The sequence below is a fragment of the Microtus ochrogaster genome, chromosome 7, assembly GCF_000317375.1.
Source record: "Microtus ochrogaster isolate Prairie Vole_2 chromosome 7, MicOch1.0, whole genome shotgun sequence".
In the NCBI taxonomy this organism is placed as follows: domain Eukaryota; kingdom Metazoa; phylum Chordata; class Mammalia; order Rodentia; family Cricetidae; genus Microtus; species Microtus ochrogaster.
The window spans coordinates 56,114,050-56,134,797 of record NC_022014.1 but is presented as its reverse complement, the minus strand read 5'-3'; the positions used below and the strand labels follow the sequence as shown (position 1 = coordinate 56,134,797).

General features: G+C 45.6%; 1 protein-coding gene across 1 annotated transcript in view; it reads left to right on the top strand.

Annotated features, from left to right (window-relative positions):
* The window catches only part of Dock2 (dedicator of cytokinesis 2), a 413,920-nt gene that overhangs the window by 23,406 nt on the left and 369,766 nt on the right, over window positions 1-20,748 (top strand). The window contains exons 3-6 of the mRNA XM_005350387.3: window positions 8,492-8,532; window positions 9,635-9,690; window positions 10,513-10,609; window positions 15,368-15,516. Of these exons, the coding sequence (XP_005350444.1) occupies window positions 8,492-8,532; window positions 9,635-9,690; window positions 10,513-10,609; window positions 15,368-15,516 (343 nt within the window). The remainder of the gene's footprint in view (window positions 1-8,491; window positions 8,533-9,634; window positions 9,691-10,512; window positions 10,610-15,367; window positions 15,517-20,748) is intronic.

Sequence of the window (20,748 nt, the reverse complement as noted above, 5' to 3'; positions counted from 1 at the left end):
AGTAATAGTCTGAAGGGGGCAGGAACTTTACCTGACAAAGTTACAGGTCAGGCCTTTGGAAAGTAAAGTCGTGAGGGTAGAGGCCTCAAGAGAGAATTCTGGAAGCTTTATAGCGAGTAGATGAAAGACCACACAGATAGAGAGAAACGTAGTGGCTGATGTACGCGCCAAGGTGAACCCTCACCAGAGGCTGAAAAGTGCTGTGGAACCTTGAATCTCTAGAACCATGAGCCATAAATATCTGTGCGCTAAGTTCACTCAGTATGAATGGCGCAAGCACAATGGATGGGCTTTATGACAAACATAGCATGTTATGATACAAACCCACATAGTTCAGGAGGGCTGTCACCTTTCCAAATATTTAGTGACATCCAAAACTCCAGTCTCATAGTCGGTGTGAAGTCTGCTTCCCTCCCTTTCTGCAGCATTTAAACCCTATTTAAGGCGGTGGCAGAGAGTGTTCTCTTTCTACTATCTGTCTTCCTTACTCAATTAGGCACTAAGATGAGTTAGCTCATGCAGCTGGAGACAGACACCAGATGCCAGAGGCATAGTCATGTGATGATGCTCCTGAAAGACCCCCGGTGTGGGGAGACTCTCACTCAAGTCTCAGGATAACACGACTCCACCCCCCAGTAACTCACGAGAGACGGTCCTTGCTGCAATCACACGAAGTTTATTTGACAGGACAGGAACCAGTGCACTGGGGCTGAGACTCATGACCCACGTAGGGGAGGAGTTCGACTCCGAGTAACTGGGAGAAGGGGTTTTTAAGGGAAGAAACCACAGCCCAGTAATCTGAAGGGGGTAGGGAGGGTGTTATAGAAAATTGCAAAAATACCAGTGATAATCACAAGGGGGCAATTCTCTGTTTCTCAAGATTATTCTCAAGATTACCATCTAACTTTATCTTCAGCTAGTTCCTGAAACTGAACTGGCTTTCCTAGATTTCTGATTCTTTTCTCCCTGCTTAGATTTTTGGCTCTATTTTTTCCTGCTGGCGGGGGTCTGGATTTATCCAGGTCTTTCACTCCTGGCATGCAAATCCCACCATGCCTATGTGGACCAAGACGACAATTACCTACCTCCAAACCTTCCTTCCTTCCTTTCTTCCTTCCTTTTTTTTTTTTGTTTTGTTTTGTTTTTTTGAGACAGAGTCTCATTATGTAGTTCTCATTGACCTGGAACTGGTTATACAGACCAAGCTGTCCCTGGACTCCCAAAGAGCCGCCCGCCTCTGCCTCTGCCTCCCAAGCACTGGGATTAAAGACCCGGGCCACCATGCCTAGCTGTCTTCTAGATCAGAGTGGAAGGTGTTCTTTTGAGGTAGCCCAGTCTTATTTAGGGTCTTCTTTGTAAGGTCTTCCCGAGGGATGTATGTCCCATGCTTAAACATTCGCTGCCTGGCTTGTCTTTTTGGGAATGACGGGAAAAGTCTCATTCTTTCTACTGATACTTGTGTATGTCGAGGCCTTGTGGTCTATCATAGTAGGAAGTCGGAGGGGTGGGACTTCTTGATGCAGAGTCCAAGAAGTGCTTGCATTTCAGTGTCCAGTAAAATAAGGCCATAGGGAGGGGTGAGAGGAGGGGCCGATGTGATATCTTTGGCTGTTATAAAGCGATGTGACGCTGCTGCTGCTGCTTTCTGCAGAGAGTTCTGAGACTCACTCTTCTCACCCAGCGATGTCTACAGCTCTTCAGAGCTGGCAGATGCCCACGCCTGGCATGGCTGTGTGGGCCGCAAAGAGCTGGTGAAGGCTTGAATCTACCACATGCAGAGAGGGGTTTACCAGAGCCCATGGCACCTTCTGTACTAGCAGCCCTGTCAAGGGGTGATCATGACCTGAACAATGGGGATGTTGTGAGCTCTTCTCAGGGACTCGGTTCAAGCCGTACTCTGCCAGGAGCCCTCCTTTGTTCCAACCTGTCCCTGGAGTGGCTGGATGTGAGCGGGACTCTATTGTTTGAAGATGCTGCTCCACTCTCTGCATTTCAAGCCCAGTTCTCCTGTTGTTTGAATGAGGGTGGGGCTGAGGTGTCAGCGAACTTGAATTCTCTATTCTGTTGTCATGGAAATATGCTGAGAGGACATCAATTAAAAGAACGGTATTCTAAATCTGTAGGTTCTGGAAGCAAAATAGAAAACACGTCTAACTTGCTGGAATATGGTATTGGTTTAGTTACTTTATAAAAGCAGTCCGTATCGTATCTACTAACTTTTTGAGTATTTCCCCTATGGCAGGCACAGGGAAATCTCTTGGAAATTTTTGCCTAATTTAATTTTGATGAGACAGGTACTAGGATTATTTCTATCCAACATATCGCTTGTCAATGATCACGCAGGCAGTAAGACTCAGATCGTCGCTCTAATCCGAGCTTCGATTCCAGCGTGCACACTCGTTTTTAAATGCATGCATTTTATGACGTGTAGCTGAGGCGTGCGGCGTGATGCTGTGGAATGCAGTAGTGAATGATGGCGACACAGCGAAGACAATGGGCAGAGCTGTCCATCACCCCCCAGCTACCCAGTTTTGGTACTGTTTTATTACCTGTAGTACTCACGCCGCACATATCATTCTAGATCTCTACATCTACTACTTCATAACTTCTGACCTAGATATCTTCATTCCCTTGACACCCCCCACTTCTCTATCTTCCTCTATCACCACGGTTTTGTTTTCTAACCCCCACACTAGATTTTTTTAAATTAATTTTTTATTTTTGAGATTATAATTTAATTACATTTCCCCTCTATTTCCTTACTCCAAGCTCTCCCAAATACCCATCCCTGCTCTCCTAATTTGCAGCTTCTTCTTCACTAAAATGTGGTTATCATGTGCATATGTATATGTGTATTTGCATATTCCTGAATATAACCTATACGGTTCTTAGAATGTTGCTTGTATGAATGTTTTCAGTAACTGAACCACCAGTAGATGTGCTTGTCTCTGGGAAGCCCAACTCTCCCACCCCCAGCCTTTCTCAGTTGCCTGTAGTTCTTTGTGTGTGGTTGAGGCCTCTGTAGCCTTTTCCTCGTCCAGTTTGGCATGTTCATTGGTGTTACCCTTGTTCACATTCGGGCTGTCATGTTGGTGGGACTCTGATATGACTGGGAGACACAGTCTCACAGCAAACTCCCTGATCCTCCCACTGTTCTGTCATTGTTGTTCTTAGATGCCACACACAGATGAGATCATATAGTATTTGCTTTTCTGATATGTACCCATCTGACTTAGCACATCATCCAGGTTATGTTAGCTAACAGAATCTCTTTTTCAAAGACTGATTAGCATTCAGTTTGGATACCACCATTTATGCACCTCAGTTTCTTTGTTTATTCACCGGTAGGTGCTTCCTTTGCTTTTTACGTTGACCTTTATGAACAGAGCTACTGACTATTGTGAACATGGGAACACAGACCTCTTTAAGAACTGGTGATGTCATTTCCTGTGGGTAGATGCCTCGAAGAGAGCTAGTTGTTCGTGTGGTAGTTCTATTTTTATATTCTTTATTAATCAGCAGACTGTTTTCCATTGTAGCTGTACCTGTCTATCTTTCCTCAATGGTTTACTTGGTTTCCCTTCCTCCTATACCCTTGTCAACATTTATTACCCCTTGACTGTGTGGAAGTATCCTTCTCAAGGGTCAGGTTGTGGCATTGTCTTGTTGTAGCTTTGATTTGTATTACCCTGATGACTAACAATGCCTGGCAACTTTTCATTATGCCCAATGGCCATCTTTGTGTACTCTCTAGAGAAATGTCTTGTGCTTTAAATGGGTTGTTTGTTTTTGTACTATTAGCTTACATTAATCCTTCATTAATTTGGATATTTATCCATTATTAGATGAATTGTTTGCACATATTTTTTCCCAATCTCTAATTTGCCATCTAATTTTGTTCATTGTTTCTTTTACTTTGTGAAAGGTTTTTAATCAGAGTCCAGCCCATACTCTTAACTTCTGGTCAAAGAGCTTCTATTTGATCTTGATGTTATTACATATCTCAAAACACAGGAAACTAGAAGTATTCTCAGATACCCATCACTCAGATAAATAGTAATATTCTTGCTTCAGATATTTCTCAAAAATACTCAGATGTTAGTTGGACAGTGGTGGCGCACACCTTTGATCCCAACCCTTGGGAGACAGAGGCAGGCAGATTTCGAGTTTGAGGCCAGCCTGGTCTACCGGGCAGGATAGCCAGGGCTACACAGAAAAACCCTGTCTCAAAATGAAACAAAACAAAACAAAACAAGATCTCAGATGTGGTTGAAATTTGCAGCTTACTATTCCCGTGGTCCCCTTTTGTTTTATCCACATGCAGGCCACAGTTATCTTGAAACCGAAATGTCTTCGTCCTGTAAAACATTTTGTACCTTTACTAGATGAATTCGTTCCAAATCATGTTATTTATTTATTTGGAACTATGTGTTTATGCGTGTATGGTTGGACATGTTCACTTGAGCGCAGGTGCCTACAGAAGCCAGAGATCTCAACTCCCCCAAAGTCAGAGTTGTAAGCTGTCATTAGCCCCCACCCCCACAACAGGGGTACTTGGAATTGAAGTCAGGTCTTCTGCAAGAAGGCTTTTAACTGTGGAGCTGTTTTTCCAGCCCCCGTAATCATGTTTTAAAAATAGTTTTTATGACAATACTCTGAGAGGAGGTGTTTTTTTTGTTTTTTGTTTTTTTTTCCTCAGACGAAAACATTGACGCTTGATTGACATGACCAAGGATCACACTGCCTGGAAGTGGCAGTCGGAGGTTCTTCTTTTGTTGTGGTTCTGGGATATTTAGACTCTCTCCCCAACCCCTCTGGTATAGTTCAGGCTGCATTTGTGCTGCAGGAAGGGAGCACACTTTGAAGGGCTGGCATCCCACAGTTGTTCAAAAGCATTGTAAGAAACTCCCCCCTTTGCTCGTCTTCCCCCAGGCTGCATGTCTTAGCCACTCAGGCTGCCATAGATCGGATGCCACAGACTCTGCATGTTAAGCAGCAGCAGGAATGGAATTCTCTTGTAGAGTCAGGAAATCCAGGATTGAGGTGTTTGCAGATGGTGGTGCCTGGTGAGGGCTGGTTCCCCCTCAGCACAAGGCTTTCTTCCTGTTTCTTCATCTGGCAACAGAGAATGAGGGAGGAATCTCCCCTATGAGATGGCACTACCATCCGGACGAGCTCCACCTGCACCACCTCCTCCCAAAGATGCTTACGATTTTGACATAGAAATGGGGGTGGGGGGATGCACAAATGATTGTTTCATGACAAGGGTTAAAATTATTGAATGTAAAACAGCACTCAGTTTTGACACATCCAGCATCTGATAAGTGCTGTGTTACAGAGACTACATGTGATCATGGAACCCTCTCGGGAGTTTTGCCAACAGTTATGTGTTCATAACGTCTTGACACACATACGGAGATGGCTGACAGCAGACCTGATTAGGGAATTGACATTCAGGTTCAGAGGTGGTCAGCAGGGTGGGAAAGCCCGAGGGCGGTCTTGAAGATGCTGCTAAGGGTGTTGGGATCATACCCCTCTGTTGCTTAATGGTGCTATTTTTATCTGCAAGGTCACCGTACGTAGATCTGTTTCTGAAAATAGGTCACCTAGTGCATGTACACAGTATACACCGGAGACACAATTGGTACTGAATGAATGTGAGTTTTGGAGGCAGAATATGGATTTTGGGGGTGAAAGTTACCCAAGAGCAAGCTAACTTTGGAGAGTCGGGGGACCTATAAGGTGCACACATGATTGAATCTCAAGGGTCCACAAAGGCCAAGTCCTTTGGCTCCACTTGATGGCCACCCAGAGATAGAGATGTGAATGTTAGCTTTGAGTGTGGACTGTTGGTTCTCTATTAATCTCATGATTCATTGTGGATTGAAGTAGCCTTGACCACCATGTTGCTCCAGGCTAGTGCGACCTGGACAGCCCTCTTCTCTGCTCCCATTGGTGTGGGCTGGGTAGTTTTAAGGGCTCTGACTCTGAATTGACAGACTTGGACTAATGCTGTGTCTGTATGATCCCCGATCAGTACATGAACTGACTTGAGTTTCAATGTCATCAATGAAACAGGGATGACAATACTTAGCTTATAGGATTTCTGCGCATGTGACAAGAGAGCTTACGTAGGGCTTGTGATTAAAGTGACCGTGAATGGCAGTCAGTAGCAATCTTCTAGAAATATGCTTACACTGAGCTGGCAAACAGGGCCATCATGCTGCCGTGAAGACAGCAGAGTTCAAAAGCCAAATGCTTAGTTTTCAATTTCAGGCTGTGTGACAATTAGCAGGTGGCTTATTCTCTGTCAATCTCTGTTTCCATTTACAAAACTGAAGCAGTAATAGTGTATATTTATAGGACTGTCACGAAGATTAATCTTCAGTCTGGTAGGCAAGAGCACTACCCCTGAGCTACATCCCCAGCCCACTAAATTTAAAGCTTGAAAAAAAAAAATCAACACCAAAATCAATGCCTTTAGCAAAGCAGCTAGCATATAGCAAACACTTAGGGGGATTAAATCCTCTTGTCCACTGTTAATTATTTCCTATAGTAACTGGCCAGTACTTAGAAGCAACTTAAAATAGATTGCTGCTCTTCATGAAATAGAAAGAGCTTCCGTCACCAGAAATCCTCAGTTGCAAAGTAGCTTAGAGATTTAGTTTGAGGGCCTCTGAGGGTGAAAGGATGAAATATTAGATGTGAGGATTAGCTTTGTTAACCAGATGCAGCCTAGAGTCACCTGGGAAGAGTCTCCAAGAAGAGCTGCTTCACTGGCTTGGCCTGTGGGCGTGTCTGCGGGAGGGAGACACAGCATAATGAGGGCAGCAGCATGCCCTAGGCAGGGGATCTCACTGGGTTGGCCTGTGGGCGTGTCTGTGGGAGGAGAGACAGAATCCTGTGTGGGCAGCAGTGTGCCCTAGGCAGGGGATCTTGGACATCTGAGAGTGGAGAAATGGAGCTGAGCATAAGTAGGCAAGAAGCTGTGCTCTTTTCTCTCCGCCTTTGGCTGTGACACAATGTGACGAGCTGTTTGTTCTTCCTACTGCTTTGGTTTCCCCACATGCTAGACTGTAACTTGGAGCTGTGAACCTAAATACCTCCACCCCATTTTCTTTCTATCAAAGGCTTTTTTCTTTTTCTTTTTTTTTTTACCACAACAGAAATGAAACTAGGACATAACATGACCACCAAACTCCTTCCCCTAAGCCTAGATTTGGCTGCTTCTACATCCAAACACGTCACCTGTTGAGTGACTGTGGAAAAATTGCTCAGTTTCTCCATGTCTTGGGTAGGCTGCTTAGCTGCACTGTGGAATAATGAGGATTCCTGCCCCATATGGTTGTCAAGAAGATGAAAAGGCTTACAGCGGAACAGCTCCTGGAAGAACGCTTTCATTCTAGACTCCAGATTCTTCCTCCACTACTTCCCTAATTTCCCTTCTGTTTTTTTCTGTCTCCTTTCTCCGTTCTTTCACTTTCTGCCACTCACAATAGGATCTCTAGGGATTACCACGGCTTCGAAACTTCCCTTGTTGCTGACCTTCAAGCTGGGCATGGCTGGGAGAGTAACTTTGTATTTCGGGCATTTTGGGGGACACTTCTGTGAATGCCTGTTGAGAATATATTCCGGTGACAATCTGTCAGCCCAATAATGAGGGTCTGTTAATGAGGCACTTGGCAGGTGCTTCTTATTTACAAAGATGACAAATACTGCCACGTGGCTGTGCTCCAATCATTTCAAAGGCCAGTGGACTCATTACAGCATGCAGAACGCACTCTCATTTTGTTAGAGGACTCTGAGTCATTTGGATTTCGGTTAATTGAGTTTGCTTTTTTTTCTTTCTTTCTTTTCTTTTCTTTTCTTTCCTTTTCTTTCCTTTTCTTTTCTTTTCTTGTTCTGCAAAGGGGAGATCCTTTAATGTCCCCAACCCTCTACCTGTTCACCAATGTATGTGTTTGGTAATGACTCACTTCAGAAAACCACATTTTAGATATTATTTGCTGCTGTTAGAATGGTCCATATTATTTTAAGATGATTGTCCAGGTTCATGAACCTTTCCATGCCTAAGTCAGGAGGAGCAAACATGCATGTGACCATCAGTGGGTAAATGAGAAAAGGAAGCCTGGCTTGTGGGTTTGAGGCATCTGTCTGCATGATGGGTGCTGGGGCCTCTCTTAAAAGTCACTTGGGACCATGGGGGTCCATTGCACTGGTGGCCACATACCAATTTCTTATTTCTCAAAAGGAGAAGGGGATCTATGCCAGTATGTTAATGAAACCCTGTACCCATACATGGTGCTTTGAGATGATGGTGCCCAAAATGTATTTCATGCTGTGGGCTTCTCGGTTTGATCTGTACCAAGGTCTAAAGTGAATTGCAACCATTTCTTTACTAGGTGAAAATAAACAGAGAAAAGCAGAGCAGACAAGTTAGCAAAAGATGCAGAGGAAATGAAAGACCTTTGCCTTTGTTTTCTCTTTGCAGACTGGTACAGAGGGTACCTCATAAAGCATAAAGTGTCACAGGTAAGGTCACTCTGCTTTCATCTGGGACAATAAAGGATGTCTCCACTTGTTCCTGCTGCCCCTTCTGGGCAATTCTTTCCTTGCACTGCTCCTCAGCAAAGTGAGTCCATTCCTTCCTTCCATATCCTTACTCTCGGCGCCCACTGCCGTGCCTTACTGTGCAAACACTGCCTCTGCTCCCCACCCCCATTCTTTAATCTGGTTTCTGTCACCCTCGTGTCCTTGTGGCCTTTGCTAACATGCCATTTGCTAATGATTTCCCCTCCCTGGGGTCCCCAGGAAACGGCACCCTTCCTAGTTGAAGCTGGTCTCTGCTCTTCCCTTCAGCATCCTGTGGGCACTCACTCATCTCCCCATGTGACATGACAGGACAGGCCCAGGTGCCCTTGCAGCCACGATGGAGCCGCTCTGTCATGTCATCTCCATGACAGCAGCCACTTTCTTTGCCTGTTTCATTTTTCTCAACTTGTGTTCAGCAAAGGAGCTGCATGCCCTCGCCATGCATAAGGCTTGAATTCACAGAGGAATTTCCAAGCAACTGATAAAGTTCCTTTGCCATCTGGACATGGTTCGGAAGCATTTTCCCTGATGCTCAGGGTGGCACAATCCTGCCCTGCCCTCTCAAAGGACAGTGAGTTAAACCCAAAGAGGAGAAGTCTCACATCTTAGATCCTCAAGTAAAGCCAAGAACTTGCTTCAGACCCAGGGATCCCCCAATTTCGGAACAGGGGTCACCTCAACCTCCGCTTAAGGCTTGCTGATTCCCTGGAAAAGGGCAGGGAGGGGAGAAGCAGAGTCCTTGTTTCTGCAAGTGAGAGGCTCAGACTTCTTTTCTATTGATTACCCTTCTGGCCCACCAGAGAGGGTAAGTGTCCACTATGGTACTGAAGTAATCCTTTGGGTTGTGGCGTGCACAACAGACTGACCTACGCATATGGCTTTGGCATCTATGCCTGCTCCATCTGGCCCTGATTGTTCTTTTGAAGTCTGATGGTTTCAAAATCCATTAGCTTAGTGGATAACAAACGAAACCTGGGTGGACAATGAGCCGGCTGTTTTTCTGTGTTGTGTCTTCCAGCCTGTTTAATTTTGTTTCCTACAGGGCATTTTCCCTACATCCTTTATCCATGTCAAGGAAGTGACGGTGGAGAAAAGAAGGTACTTGTGGGGACCTGGGTGAGAGACTCGATTGGTTGAGTGCCCTCCTTGCAAGCATGAGAAGCTGAGTGCAGTTCCTTCAGAACATGCGTGAAAAGAGCTGGGCAAGGTGTCATGGGCTTGTAATCCCCGTGCTGAGGTTTGGGGTGACAGCCAGGTCCCTGGGTCCCTCTGGCCACCTAGCCTAGCCCGCTTGTCGAGGTCCATGCCAGTGGGAGACTCTGTCTCAAAACAAAAAGCAAAGGGAGGAGGTTGACCCTGAGGAACAGTCTTTTGAGGTCCTCTGACTTCTATAGAAAAAGCGCACATGTGGACCCTCACCTCCCGACATACACACAGAAGTCCTTGTATTACTTTGTCAAGCTGGATGCTCCTGGCTCATGGAAGCCTTTGTCTAGTTAGCTTTGGCCATCTGAGCTGGCAGATGTGCAGGGCCCAGCTCATTCAACTGCGGCATGGCTGTGTGTATTCGTGTCTTCTCTCCATGAGGAGCTAATCCAAATTGATTCTAGCAGGAATCTGATTCTGAGGGGAGATTAGTTAGTTTGGAGAATCCGACTTCTCGCTAGTGGCTGCCTTCGGACCTCATTAAAGTGGATTTGACTAGAATAGTGAGCACGGGGGACGTCCCCCACCAAGGAGGCCATGCAGAGAGAAATTCCATATATTTGCATGGTGCAGCCTGTGCGACTGCTGCCGGCGGTGGCATCTCTGCAAGCCTCCTCCTCTCCGTAGCTGCAGCTTACCACAAAGTTTCCAGCCCTTTCTCTCTTTTGCACCTGGGTCTCAATTCCACCCCTCCTTCTCTCCCACCCTACATAGGAACATAGAGAACATCATTCCTGCAGAAATCCCTCTGGCACAGGAAGTGACGACAACGCTCTGGGAGTGGGGAGGCATCTGGAAGCAGCTGTATGTGGTGAGATGCAACCTGTTCCCAGGACTGGAGAGCGGCAGCTTCTACTTGGTTTAAGTTGGGCATTTAGCCCTTAGTGGAGCTTCGGGCCACAGAAGAGGGAGCACAGAAAAGGGAGGACATTGAGACCCAAAGAGGTTCTGTGCGTCCACAAAGCTAGCAATGATGGCTATCGTCATGAAGGTCGGGTGGGAGCCCTGTGTTCTTTAAACAGGTGCAAACACTGTTGAACTTGGGTCTGCACGTGAATTGCCTTGATGTCTGTTTATAAAGCCAATCCTCCAGGCTTAGTAACCCGCCTCTTTAATATTCTCGAAGGATCTGCCTTGGTGTTCTGCTGACATCCTGAAATATACTGTTGTCATACATTAATTAACTGAAGGCTATTGTCTTCAGATCCACAAAGAGGCTTTGACCCTGAAAAAAAACAAAGGCCACATTTCATGTGTTCTTTTCTGTTTCAAAGCAAATTTAATTTAAAATCCTCCTTTGATGCGTCAAAGCTCCCAATGAAAACAATTAGCTAACCAGATGATTAGGCTGAGAGGGAAAATGTCAGCCAAGGCTTACTGCAAATTTGTTATAGCCCAATGCACACCCACTGGTGTGTGCATGCTGTCTGGAGACCCACCTTCTGTGATAAATATTGACACCCCTACGGAAATCTCCTAACTATGGTGATTAGCACATTCAACTCTGTAAGCTTTCCAAAGGTTGTCAGTAAAATTTGGGGTACGTGTTTTTCTGCCTTTCACTGCTATATGGAAGCACCCGAGGCAGTCTGACTTATAAAGAGGCATTATTGAAGGCAGATATCCAGAGCTGTGCTGAACATCAACCTAGCAAGACACAGGGAAGGTGCATGTGTGTGTTTATCTGATCACTCTCCCTTATCTTGTCAATCACTGGGACTCCATCCTAACGCCCTCATCTAACCCTAAGCCCCTTCCCAAAACCTCTCCTCTAAAAACTCATAATTGGACTAAGTTTTGACCCTTAGAAGCTCACAGTTGGGATGGAAGTCTAACACATGAAACCTGTGTGCTGCTGTGAGGGCCGGCTCTCAGCAGCTCAGAGAAACTGGAGAGGAGATGTGGGCAGGAACAACTGGAGCAGACACACCGACACACACGGGTCAAAGCTTAATTCTTCATTTTATTTTTCTCTCTGCTGGTTGTTTCTACTTTATTTGTTTCTACTTTATTTGGTTTTTTTTTGCCTCTTTGTCTTCCTTTTTCTTCTTTTTTTCCAGTTGTTTCCCTGTCTCCATCTTTCCTGACCTTATTCGTTTACTTCTGTTCCTCTGTTCCCCTTCATGTCTTTCCTTCTCCTAGTTTCTTCTCCTCTCTCTTGTTTTTCTCTTACTCCTTTTATACCTCCAACTACAAAGATTCCTGTGCTGGAAAAGTTTACCTCCCAAGCACAAGTTACCTATTTTCCAAAAGCAAATTACACAGTTTTGCATAAGAAGAAATCACATGAAGATCACAAGTTATGCTTTCCTTCCACAAGTAGTTAAACATTTTTTTCTTCACCCTAAAGCAATGAATTTTTTTATAACGGATTGACAAAGTTTTAAGCAAGCCATGTCTCAGCCGCTCCCTTTGTAGTAGCGGGCAGCTGTTTGCAGTTCCGGTGTATGTAACAGATTTCTCTTTTCTACTCTAGAGAACCCTTAAAGAGTGGCCAGCTAGCCATCTGTTCTCCTTTACACACAATAGAGTCATTTAATTTCCCTTCACAACTTGGTTTTTCTCAAGGTGCACACCCGAGCCTGTGATTAGTTCTTTAAGCTACGTGACCAAGGAACTGAGGCCTAACCTTGGGTGTAGGGACATAACTATTCTCTTTAGTCACCAGCCTGCCTTCTCACAGCCAGAATTCTTGGGTCTATAATGCATAAAACTTTCTTGTTTATATTTTTTTATCCTCTACAAATCTCACATCTAACAAAGGAGAAGGTTACTTTTAGCCTGTGTGTGTCTTTTCTGTATTTTTTAAGATAGATTTATTTATTTGTTTGTTTATTTATTTATTTATTCATTATGTATGCAACATTCTGCCTCCATGTATGACCGCCCGCCAGAAGAGGGCGCCAGATCTCATTACAGATGGTTGTGAGACACCATGTGGTTGCTGGGAGTTGAACTCAGGACCTCTGGAAGAGGGAGTGCTCTTAACCACTGAGCCATCTCTCCAGCCCTTTTCTGTATCTCTTATCAGAGCAATGGGCAGAATAACCTAAACCACTTCTCTAGTTATCTTTACTAGCTGTCCTAACCATGTGTATCTTTTAGGCTAACTCAGAAAGTCCAATTAAATCATAGATCTAACTAATTGTCATTGTTCTTATAAAAAGTCATCTTCATTATGATCTGCAAGCAAATTGCCCAGTGAGGAGTGGGATTTTCCCAAGAAACAATCACACTATACCAGTTACAGTGGGATCTCTGTTCACATAATAACCACACCGTGCCAAATACAGCAGGAACACAGACAACAGCAGCAAACAGGAGGAAGCACAGCAGAAGGAGCAAGGGGCATTCTGGATACAACCCTGTCCCCTCCCCCAGGGCTTAGCCTCTTCAGCGTTTAGCTTTGTTATCCAGTAAATTGAACTCCATAAGCTCCGTTGCTGACTGCAGCTCCCCTGACATGCTCACTGGCACTTGGGGGTCACTCAAATCATATTTACACAAGCAAGGAAGCAAGCAGTATGCTTGGGGCTTGAGTGGTTTCTTCTTCATCTCCATTACTCTCTTTAAAATGTCTTTGCCTTTATGGGCGCTGCCCCAGACCAGAGACAAAGACCAAATATAGATGTTTTTCATTGTATCTCAATAATTTTCCTAAGGGAGAGGTGAACGTACTTGGCACAGTTAGAAGACTGTGCCAATAAATGTAGTAAAAACATGGGCCAGGGATGGACCTCAGTGTTAGAACACTTCCTCGGGCAGGGGTTCCTGGACTGCATAAAATGCAGATAGCAAACTGAGCCCTCATAAGCATCCACTGCTCTCTGCTCTCCCCTTATGCCTGAGATGTGACCAGCTGCTTCAAGCTCCGGCTATCTTAACTTTCCTGCCATGCTGGACGGCGCTTTGCATTATGAATAGGAATAAATCCTCCCTCCCTTGAGTTGCTGTTTGTCAGGGGATTTCACCCCAGCGACAGGACAAGCAACCAAGACAACAACGGAAGGAAACAGAAACCGAGCGTTTTTATTGGGAGCTTATTACAGTGCCTGTCAAAAAGCTCTGAGTCCCAAACCTCCTTTCTCTGTGAAAAGATGAACTGAGCTGAAGAGAGGGCTTGGTGGATAAAAGTGCTTGCTGGGAAAGCAAGAGGACCCGGTGTGAATCCTCACACCCTATATAGAGACAGATGTGGAATCATCTGCAGTCCCAGCACTGCTAATGTGAGACGGGGTAGATTTAAAAGGATCCCTGGATGCTCCCAGACCGGCCAGCCTGGTACACACAGCATAATCAACTGCAAGAGATTATCTTGCAAACTGTATAAGGAGAAAAGCAGCAGCCGAGGCTTCCCTATGACCTCTACATACATACCATGGTACAGACGTGTCTGCATTCATATACCCACACATCTGTAATATACATAGAAAAACACCCATGAAAATAAGTATGTGAGAGGGAACCATGCCTTTCTTTTTCTGTTAAACAGCTTGCAAAGAAGACGGGGCTTACATGATGGGTCAGGGTGACTTGACACTGTATCTTTGTCCACCTATCCTGCACCCCACAGAAGCCATGTCTTAGGGAATGGTACCCTAGCAACAGCCCCTTGTATCAGAGAAGCAGTCCTGGTTCCTTGCCTTAAAGGACCCGAGCTCTGGAGCTTCCATTATAGCAAGCATTCGTGATGACAGTCCTGTACGACAAGCCCCTTTGTGTTGGAAATTCCCCCACTCCCTCCTTGAACAAATGCCCACGAGAGAAGGCTTAGGGTAGGGAGATTCCTTTTGGCTCATGGCTTCAGTCATTGGATCTAGTTCTGTGATTTGGCACGGCATCTTTGCAGTAGGAACACATGGAGGAGAAGAGCAGTCTCCATCATGATAAACAGGGAGCAGGGGGTGGGAGTGTGGACTCAGAGACTTGCTATAACCTCTGGTGACCCACCTCCCAAAGAAGAGCCATCAGTAAGGACCAAACATTTAGTACATGCCATTTTGTATTCAAACACCTCTCTTGGATGCAAGTCGGAAAACTTTCTTTCTTTGTTTCTTTAGTTATTTTACATATTTACCAAAATGAATGGAAGGAAGTATTTGCAAAATGGATTGTCTTTGAGTATCAGCTTTTGGCTATTAGATTTATTTTTTTTTACCTTTATTTTATGTGTGTGACTGTTTTGCCTCTATGCATGTCTGTGTACTACATGCATGTCTGTTCCAGCAGAGGCCCAAAGAGAGGTCACTCCTGTGTGTGTTGGGAATCGAACCCAGGTCCTCTATAGAGCAGCAAGTGTTAATACCAACTATTGAGCCGTGTTTCCAGCCCTGGCTGTTAGAGGGTTTTTTGTTTGTTTGTTTCTAATGAGAAGTGATTGGGATTACTTCTGCTTTGGAAAGTCTAGTGGCCCAAGGAGAAGGAATGTATTAGTAGCTGAGCATCACTCTGTCTCCACATGCTGGGCAAGGCTGGAGAGAGGTCTGATTGCACCCCTACGCACACAGAGGTCTAGCTTCCTAAATACCTTTGGTATGGGTAGGTATTCACCACTGCTTCCATCTCCCAGGCCAGCAAGAAGGAGCGCTTCCTCCAAGTGCAGTCCATGATGTATGACCTGATGGAATGGCGGTCCCAGCTCCTCTCAGGAACGCTACCCAAGGATGAGCTGAAGGAACTTAAGCAGAAAGTCACATCCAAGATCGACTATGGCAACAAGTACCTCTCACCTCCGAAAATCTCCTCCCTTCCCCAGCCTCCCTGTCTTCCTTTTCTCCCTTGGAGAAGGCTAGTTTCATCTTTAGAGTTGGAGTTTGCCACTTTCTGTTTGGGAGAAGGCTGTTACCTTAGCCCGGCATGTGTGTCGGTGTTATTACACCCTGGGGCCTGGGGGCACGCAGGCAGAGTGGAGGCTCGCATATACAGTCGCTATTACTGGGTACCGCAAATTTAGGACACTATTTAACCTACTTCCGAGGGATGGGGAGTGTGGCCGTGCTCATTCACTTTCGGCTTGGATGCCACTTTACCTCTGCACAGATACAGTTCTCCTGGTGTGAGGTTTAGCTCCCCCACTTGGAGTCATCTACGCCACATGCCTCCCCCAAGTCACACAGTTACAAATTGTTTACCAAACGGGAATAGAAGCAAGGGTTGGTTGCAATTGGAATGCCCTGGCATTATGGAGAAAATGAAACAAACTGAGGAGGCGAGGCTATCCACCGACACTAATAGCAATAACATTAGTGTCGGAACTAACACTCGATTGGCCTGTCTTAAACACCAGGCTGTGTGGCAAGTTTCTTACAGACACTGCTTCACTAAGCTCTTTTAATAACTCTGTAGGGCATGTAGTTTTATTATCCCTATTTTAGTCTTCAATTTAGAAGAAGGAACTGAGGCGGTTAAAGACAGGAGGTTGGGGCTAGAGAGATGTCTCCGGAGTTAAGAGCACTCATTGTAGCTGGGCGGTGGTGGCGCATGCCTTTAATCCCAGCACTCAGGAGGCAGAGGCAGGATAATCTCTGAGTTCAAGGCCAGCCTGGTCTACAGAATGAGTTCCAGGACAGTCAGGGATACACAAAGAAACCCTGTCAAAATAAATAATACATACATATATACATACATGCATACACACATACACACATACATACATACATACATATATACACATACATATATACACATACATACATACATGTACATGCATACATAAAAGCATCCATTGCTTTGGCACAGAATGCCAGTTTAGCTCCCAGCATATACATGGTGACTCACAACTGCTTACAACTCCAGCTCTAGGGGATCCGACCCTCTCTCTCAACTCTGAATTCACCTGCAGTAACACATGTACATGTATGTGCATACACACATGGACAACAATTAAAAATAATACAGCTCATATTTTTTTTAAAAAAGTGAAGTTAGTTGTTCAGAGTTGGATAGTTAGGAAATGTCACCCCAGGGTGTAGATCCCCAGGGTGTAGATCTATGCTACACTGGAAAACTATAAAGCCCTTCTCCCCTTTCTGTTCTTTTTTGTTGTTGTTGTTGTTGAATGCCCTTCAAACTCCTATGTATATTTTCACTTATTCTACCATACACGTGTGAAGCAATTATACTTAGATTGATTTCCTACTCTGTGTGTGTGCTGCAGAAATAAAAGTCCCTATCCATTAAGGGATACCAGGGGCCACAGTCCAGTTAGTATGCTATGACTGAACGGCTGTGCATTGCCATGAGTTTGGTAACTTAGGAAGCAAGAATGTTGTTCACATATTTGAAGACAGAAGCTAGGAGAAGCTCCCTGGAGGAGATTGTCTTTGGGTCTTGAAGGGTAAAGACGTTTTAAGCTGACAAAAAGGGGGCATGAATGATCATGGCATGTTCAGAGACCACAGAGAGGGGACTGAACCCTGGGCCTGAGGGAACTCTCTAAAGAATAGGAAGACACTACTCAGTAGTCAGATTTCCTTCCTTCATCGTGTTCACCAGGATAAGGCTCTGATGCAGGATGAGGCCAGTGTCCACCTGCTTCCCATCCTGGAAGCTCGTCCCTCTGCTGGTCCCCTGACGGCATCTTGGAAGTGTGTCCAATCTGTTTTCACAGCATGCCATCCCACAGTGATGGGGTTTGCCATGCAGCTGCTTCTGCCATGGGTGTGCTCGTGTCTTCAGCTGAGCACAGCTGCAGCCGAGCATGTGGGAACTGAGGGTGTTTTCTGCTCTGCAGAATAACCTTGAGAGGTTATTTCCTCAGTGGGTCTCCTGAGAAGGTCGAAGGTGGTAGAAATGACTGCTGTGTATAGAAGATCCTCTTCCCTCCCCTTACTGCCCCTCTGGCTATGCTAAGTATTTCTGCAGCATCTGAAGTAGCCAGTCATCGGCTCTGTCCTGTCTTTCCTCACACCATAGCCCTTCTGCAACCATCACTGCCTGAGTCATCTCTGATTTTTTGCCTGGGAGGCTTTCTCACAATGGTAACGGGATGAGTGGAGGGCGATAGTGGGAGAAGGAAGAGGAAGGCAGCTCACCCTAAGCTAGGCTCCCCTCCAGAACAGCCACTAGCCCAGTCTGGTGTCTTCATTCTCAACCTTTCCCTTGGGAAAAGTGTGTGGGGAGGCCCACCGCAGAGGCTCAGCTAAGGGGTCCTTTGCTTCTTGCTTCTCTTGCCTGCTGCTTCATTTGGAAGTAAGAGAACTGGGCACTTTACTGTTGCCCTTGTGGCTCCTGTGTAGGATGGATGGCTTCCTGGCAACCAGGAGGCTAGAATCTGGACAGAACTTCAAGGGAGCAAAAAGAACACCAGAGCAGCTGGATCTGAGTCCTGGAAAGAAGTTAAGACTCTGCCATTCCATTGTTCAGATAGCAGAGTTCCATCGTATGTAGGGTAGTGTCTTTGGATACAGGCTTATACAATGTATAATACAACCTCCATGTAAGACAGAAATGACAACAGGAAGTGAGTGAGCACTGATGGTAACTTTCTGAGCACTCTCTATCTGGCAGGAATATTTTAATCACCTCCCACCTCCCACTTTCAGCTCATCATGACAATGAGTTTAGAAGGTGGGTACCATCACCATCACCATTTCTCTGATGAGGAAACTGAGGCTCACAGAGTGTTTGGTGCTTTGGCTCCAGAGACAGCCGAGCCGGGAGTATAGTTCCAGGGTCCAAGTGCTTAGGAGCTGTGTTCTTCTGCCTCCAAGCGGCTGCATGACTTAGTGAGCGGAACAGAGAGGCAAAGAGACACTGTGGGTAAAAAGACTTACTCTCAAGAGTAGAGTGGACATAGGCAAGAGGGATGAAGGAAGCAAGGTATATGACCACTGCCCTGACTAACAAGACTAGCAGAAGTTAAGCACTGGGTGTTCCAGGTTCCTCTCCGTTGCTATGATAAACCCTAACCGAAAGCAACTCAAAAATGGAAAGGGTTTACATGGCTTACCCTTCTAGGGCACGGTCCATCATTGGGAGAATTTCAGGCAGCTGCTTAAGCAGGAACTTGAAGCAGAAATCAAAGAAGAATCCCTCTTTCTGGCTTACTCACTCATAGGCTCATGCTTCGTTAGGGTTCTTATATAGGACAGAACCACCTGTCTGGGCATGGTGCTACCCACAGTGGGCTGCATCCTCCTGCATCAATTAATAATCAAGATAGTTCCCCAGAGACATATGCATAGGCCAGTGGTTCTCAACTTCCCTAATGCTGAGATCCTTTAATACATTCCTCATGTTGTGGTCACCCCCAACCATAAAATTATTTCGTTACTACTTTATAACTGTATTTTTACTACTTTTATGAATCATAATGTAAATATCTTAGAAGCAACCCTTGGGAGGGTCATGACCTACAGGTGGAGAGCCACTGACATAGGCCAACCTGCTCTAGGAAGTTCCTCAGTTGGTGACACTAGGCAGTCAAGTTGACAGTGAAACTACCTAGGACACTAGGTGAAGTGTTACAATGGTTAATCTTGATTGTCACTTGATTGGGTTAATAAACGCCTGGGGGATTAATAAAACACTAGTCCAGGCGTATCTGTGAAGGTGTTCCTAGGGACCTTGATGGCTCTGATTACTAATTTCTTGACATATTCATAGTATGGCAGCATTATTGGAAGGTGAGGAAGGGAAGTATTTCTCTATGGGCTGTGTCCTTCGGAGCTACATCTTACCCTCGTCCCGGCCTGGATCCCCTTTTCTCTCCTTCACGGCTACCATGATATGAACTGCACTACCCCATCATTGCGTGCCCACCATGAACTGGTGAGCCAAGGCACATCCTTCATCTCTGAAAGCTGTTTCCACAAAGCATTTGGTCACAACGACCAGACGGTCTGGGTAACACAAGTGGTGGTGAGAGTCTCTGAGCAGCAGTCAGGGAAGAGTGGTGAGTGCAGACGGGCACCTGGAGTGCCTAGCTTAGATTTGTTCCGAGTGTCGCAGAGCCTGGCAAAAGCTAGTTCAGGTTTCCTTTATTCTCTTTCTTTTAAAAATATTTATGGGGTGGGGGATTTCCTGTTGTACCCCTCCTCAGGTTTGTAGTCTCACTTTCTTGAACAGAAGAGAGCAATGGGGCTCCCCTCTGAGGAGACCACATCAAAACATCCCATTCCCCAAAATGAACAGACGCTGATTCAGCATAGTGGGGTCCACCTGAAAGACAGCCCCGGCTGCCCCCAGGTTCCGAGGGAGAAAGACCGTGAACAAGCTGTTCCATATCCAAGCAACGAGGAATCCTCAACTGAGTTCTCCAAGTCTCAAGACAGCTGGACCTGGGAGGATGTTTTATTCATCCTTTTTAGAATTGAATCTTCTTTGATCAGTTTCGAGGGGAAGAGCTAGAGAGATCTTGAGGCTAAATTATGTATTGGCTCTGCTCCATCTTTTCTGAGGTCACGTGAGCCTCTGCTCAGCATTAGCTGAGTGCATTTATCCCCCTTGGCATCGCTCTCTGGGCAGCACGGGCAGGCAATGTTATGAGTCATATGTAGCTGGGAGTTAATTTCCTAATGAACGTCCAAATCGGTGAACCTTGGCTCCCTCCTGTTTGTATTTGGATGCGATGAAAGGTGTGCCTCCAATTCTGGTTCTTAAGTAAGAGGAAGCTGTAATCTCCTTCATTTGCCCTTGATATGCCTCTGAAGTCTGGTACTTTGTACTGGAGCCCAACAAGATGACTGTTGGTCTCTTAACCGTTCTTCTGAGCATGGATAATTGACACTCTCTGACCAGCATCAAATGCAAGAGGAGCTTCACGTTACAATCTGCCAACCCGCCCTTCCTCCCAGCTCGATCCATACACTGCTCTGAAGAGCAGAACAGTTCACAGTACGGGTTCAGAGTGCAGGGGAAGGTGCTGTGTTCGCTTGTGTTAATACTGTGATTTTGAGACAATTAACTAGCTCCCTCTTCTTAGTCTCTCTCTTTTTTTTTTTTTTTTTT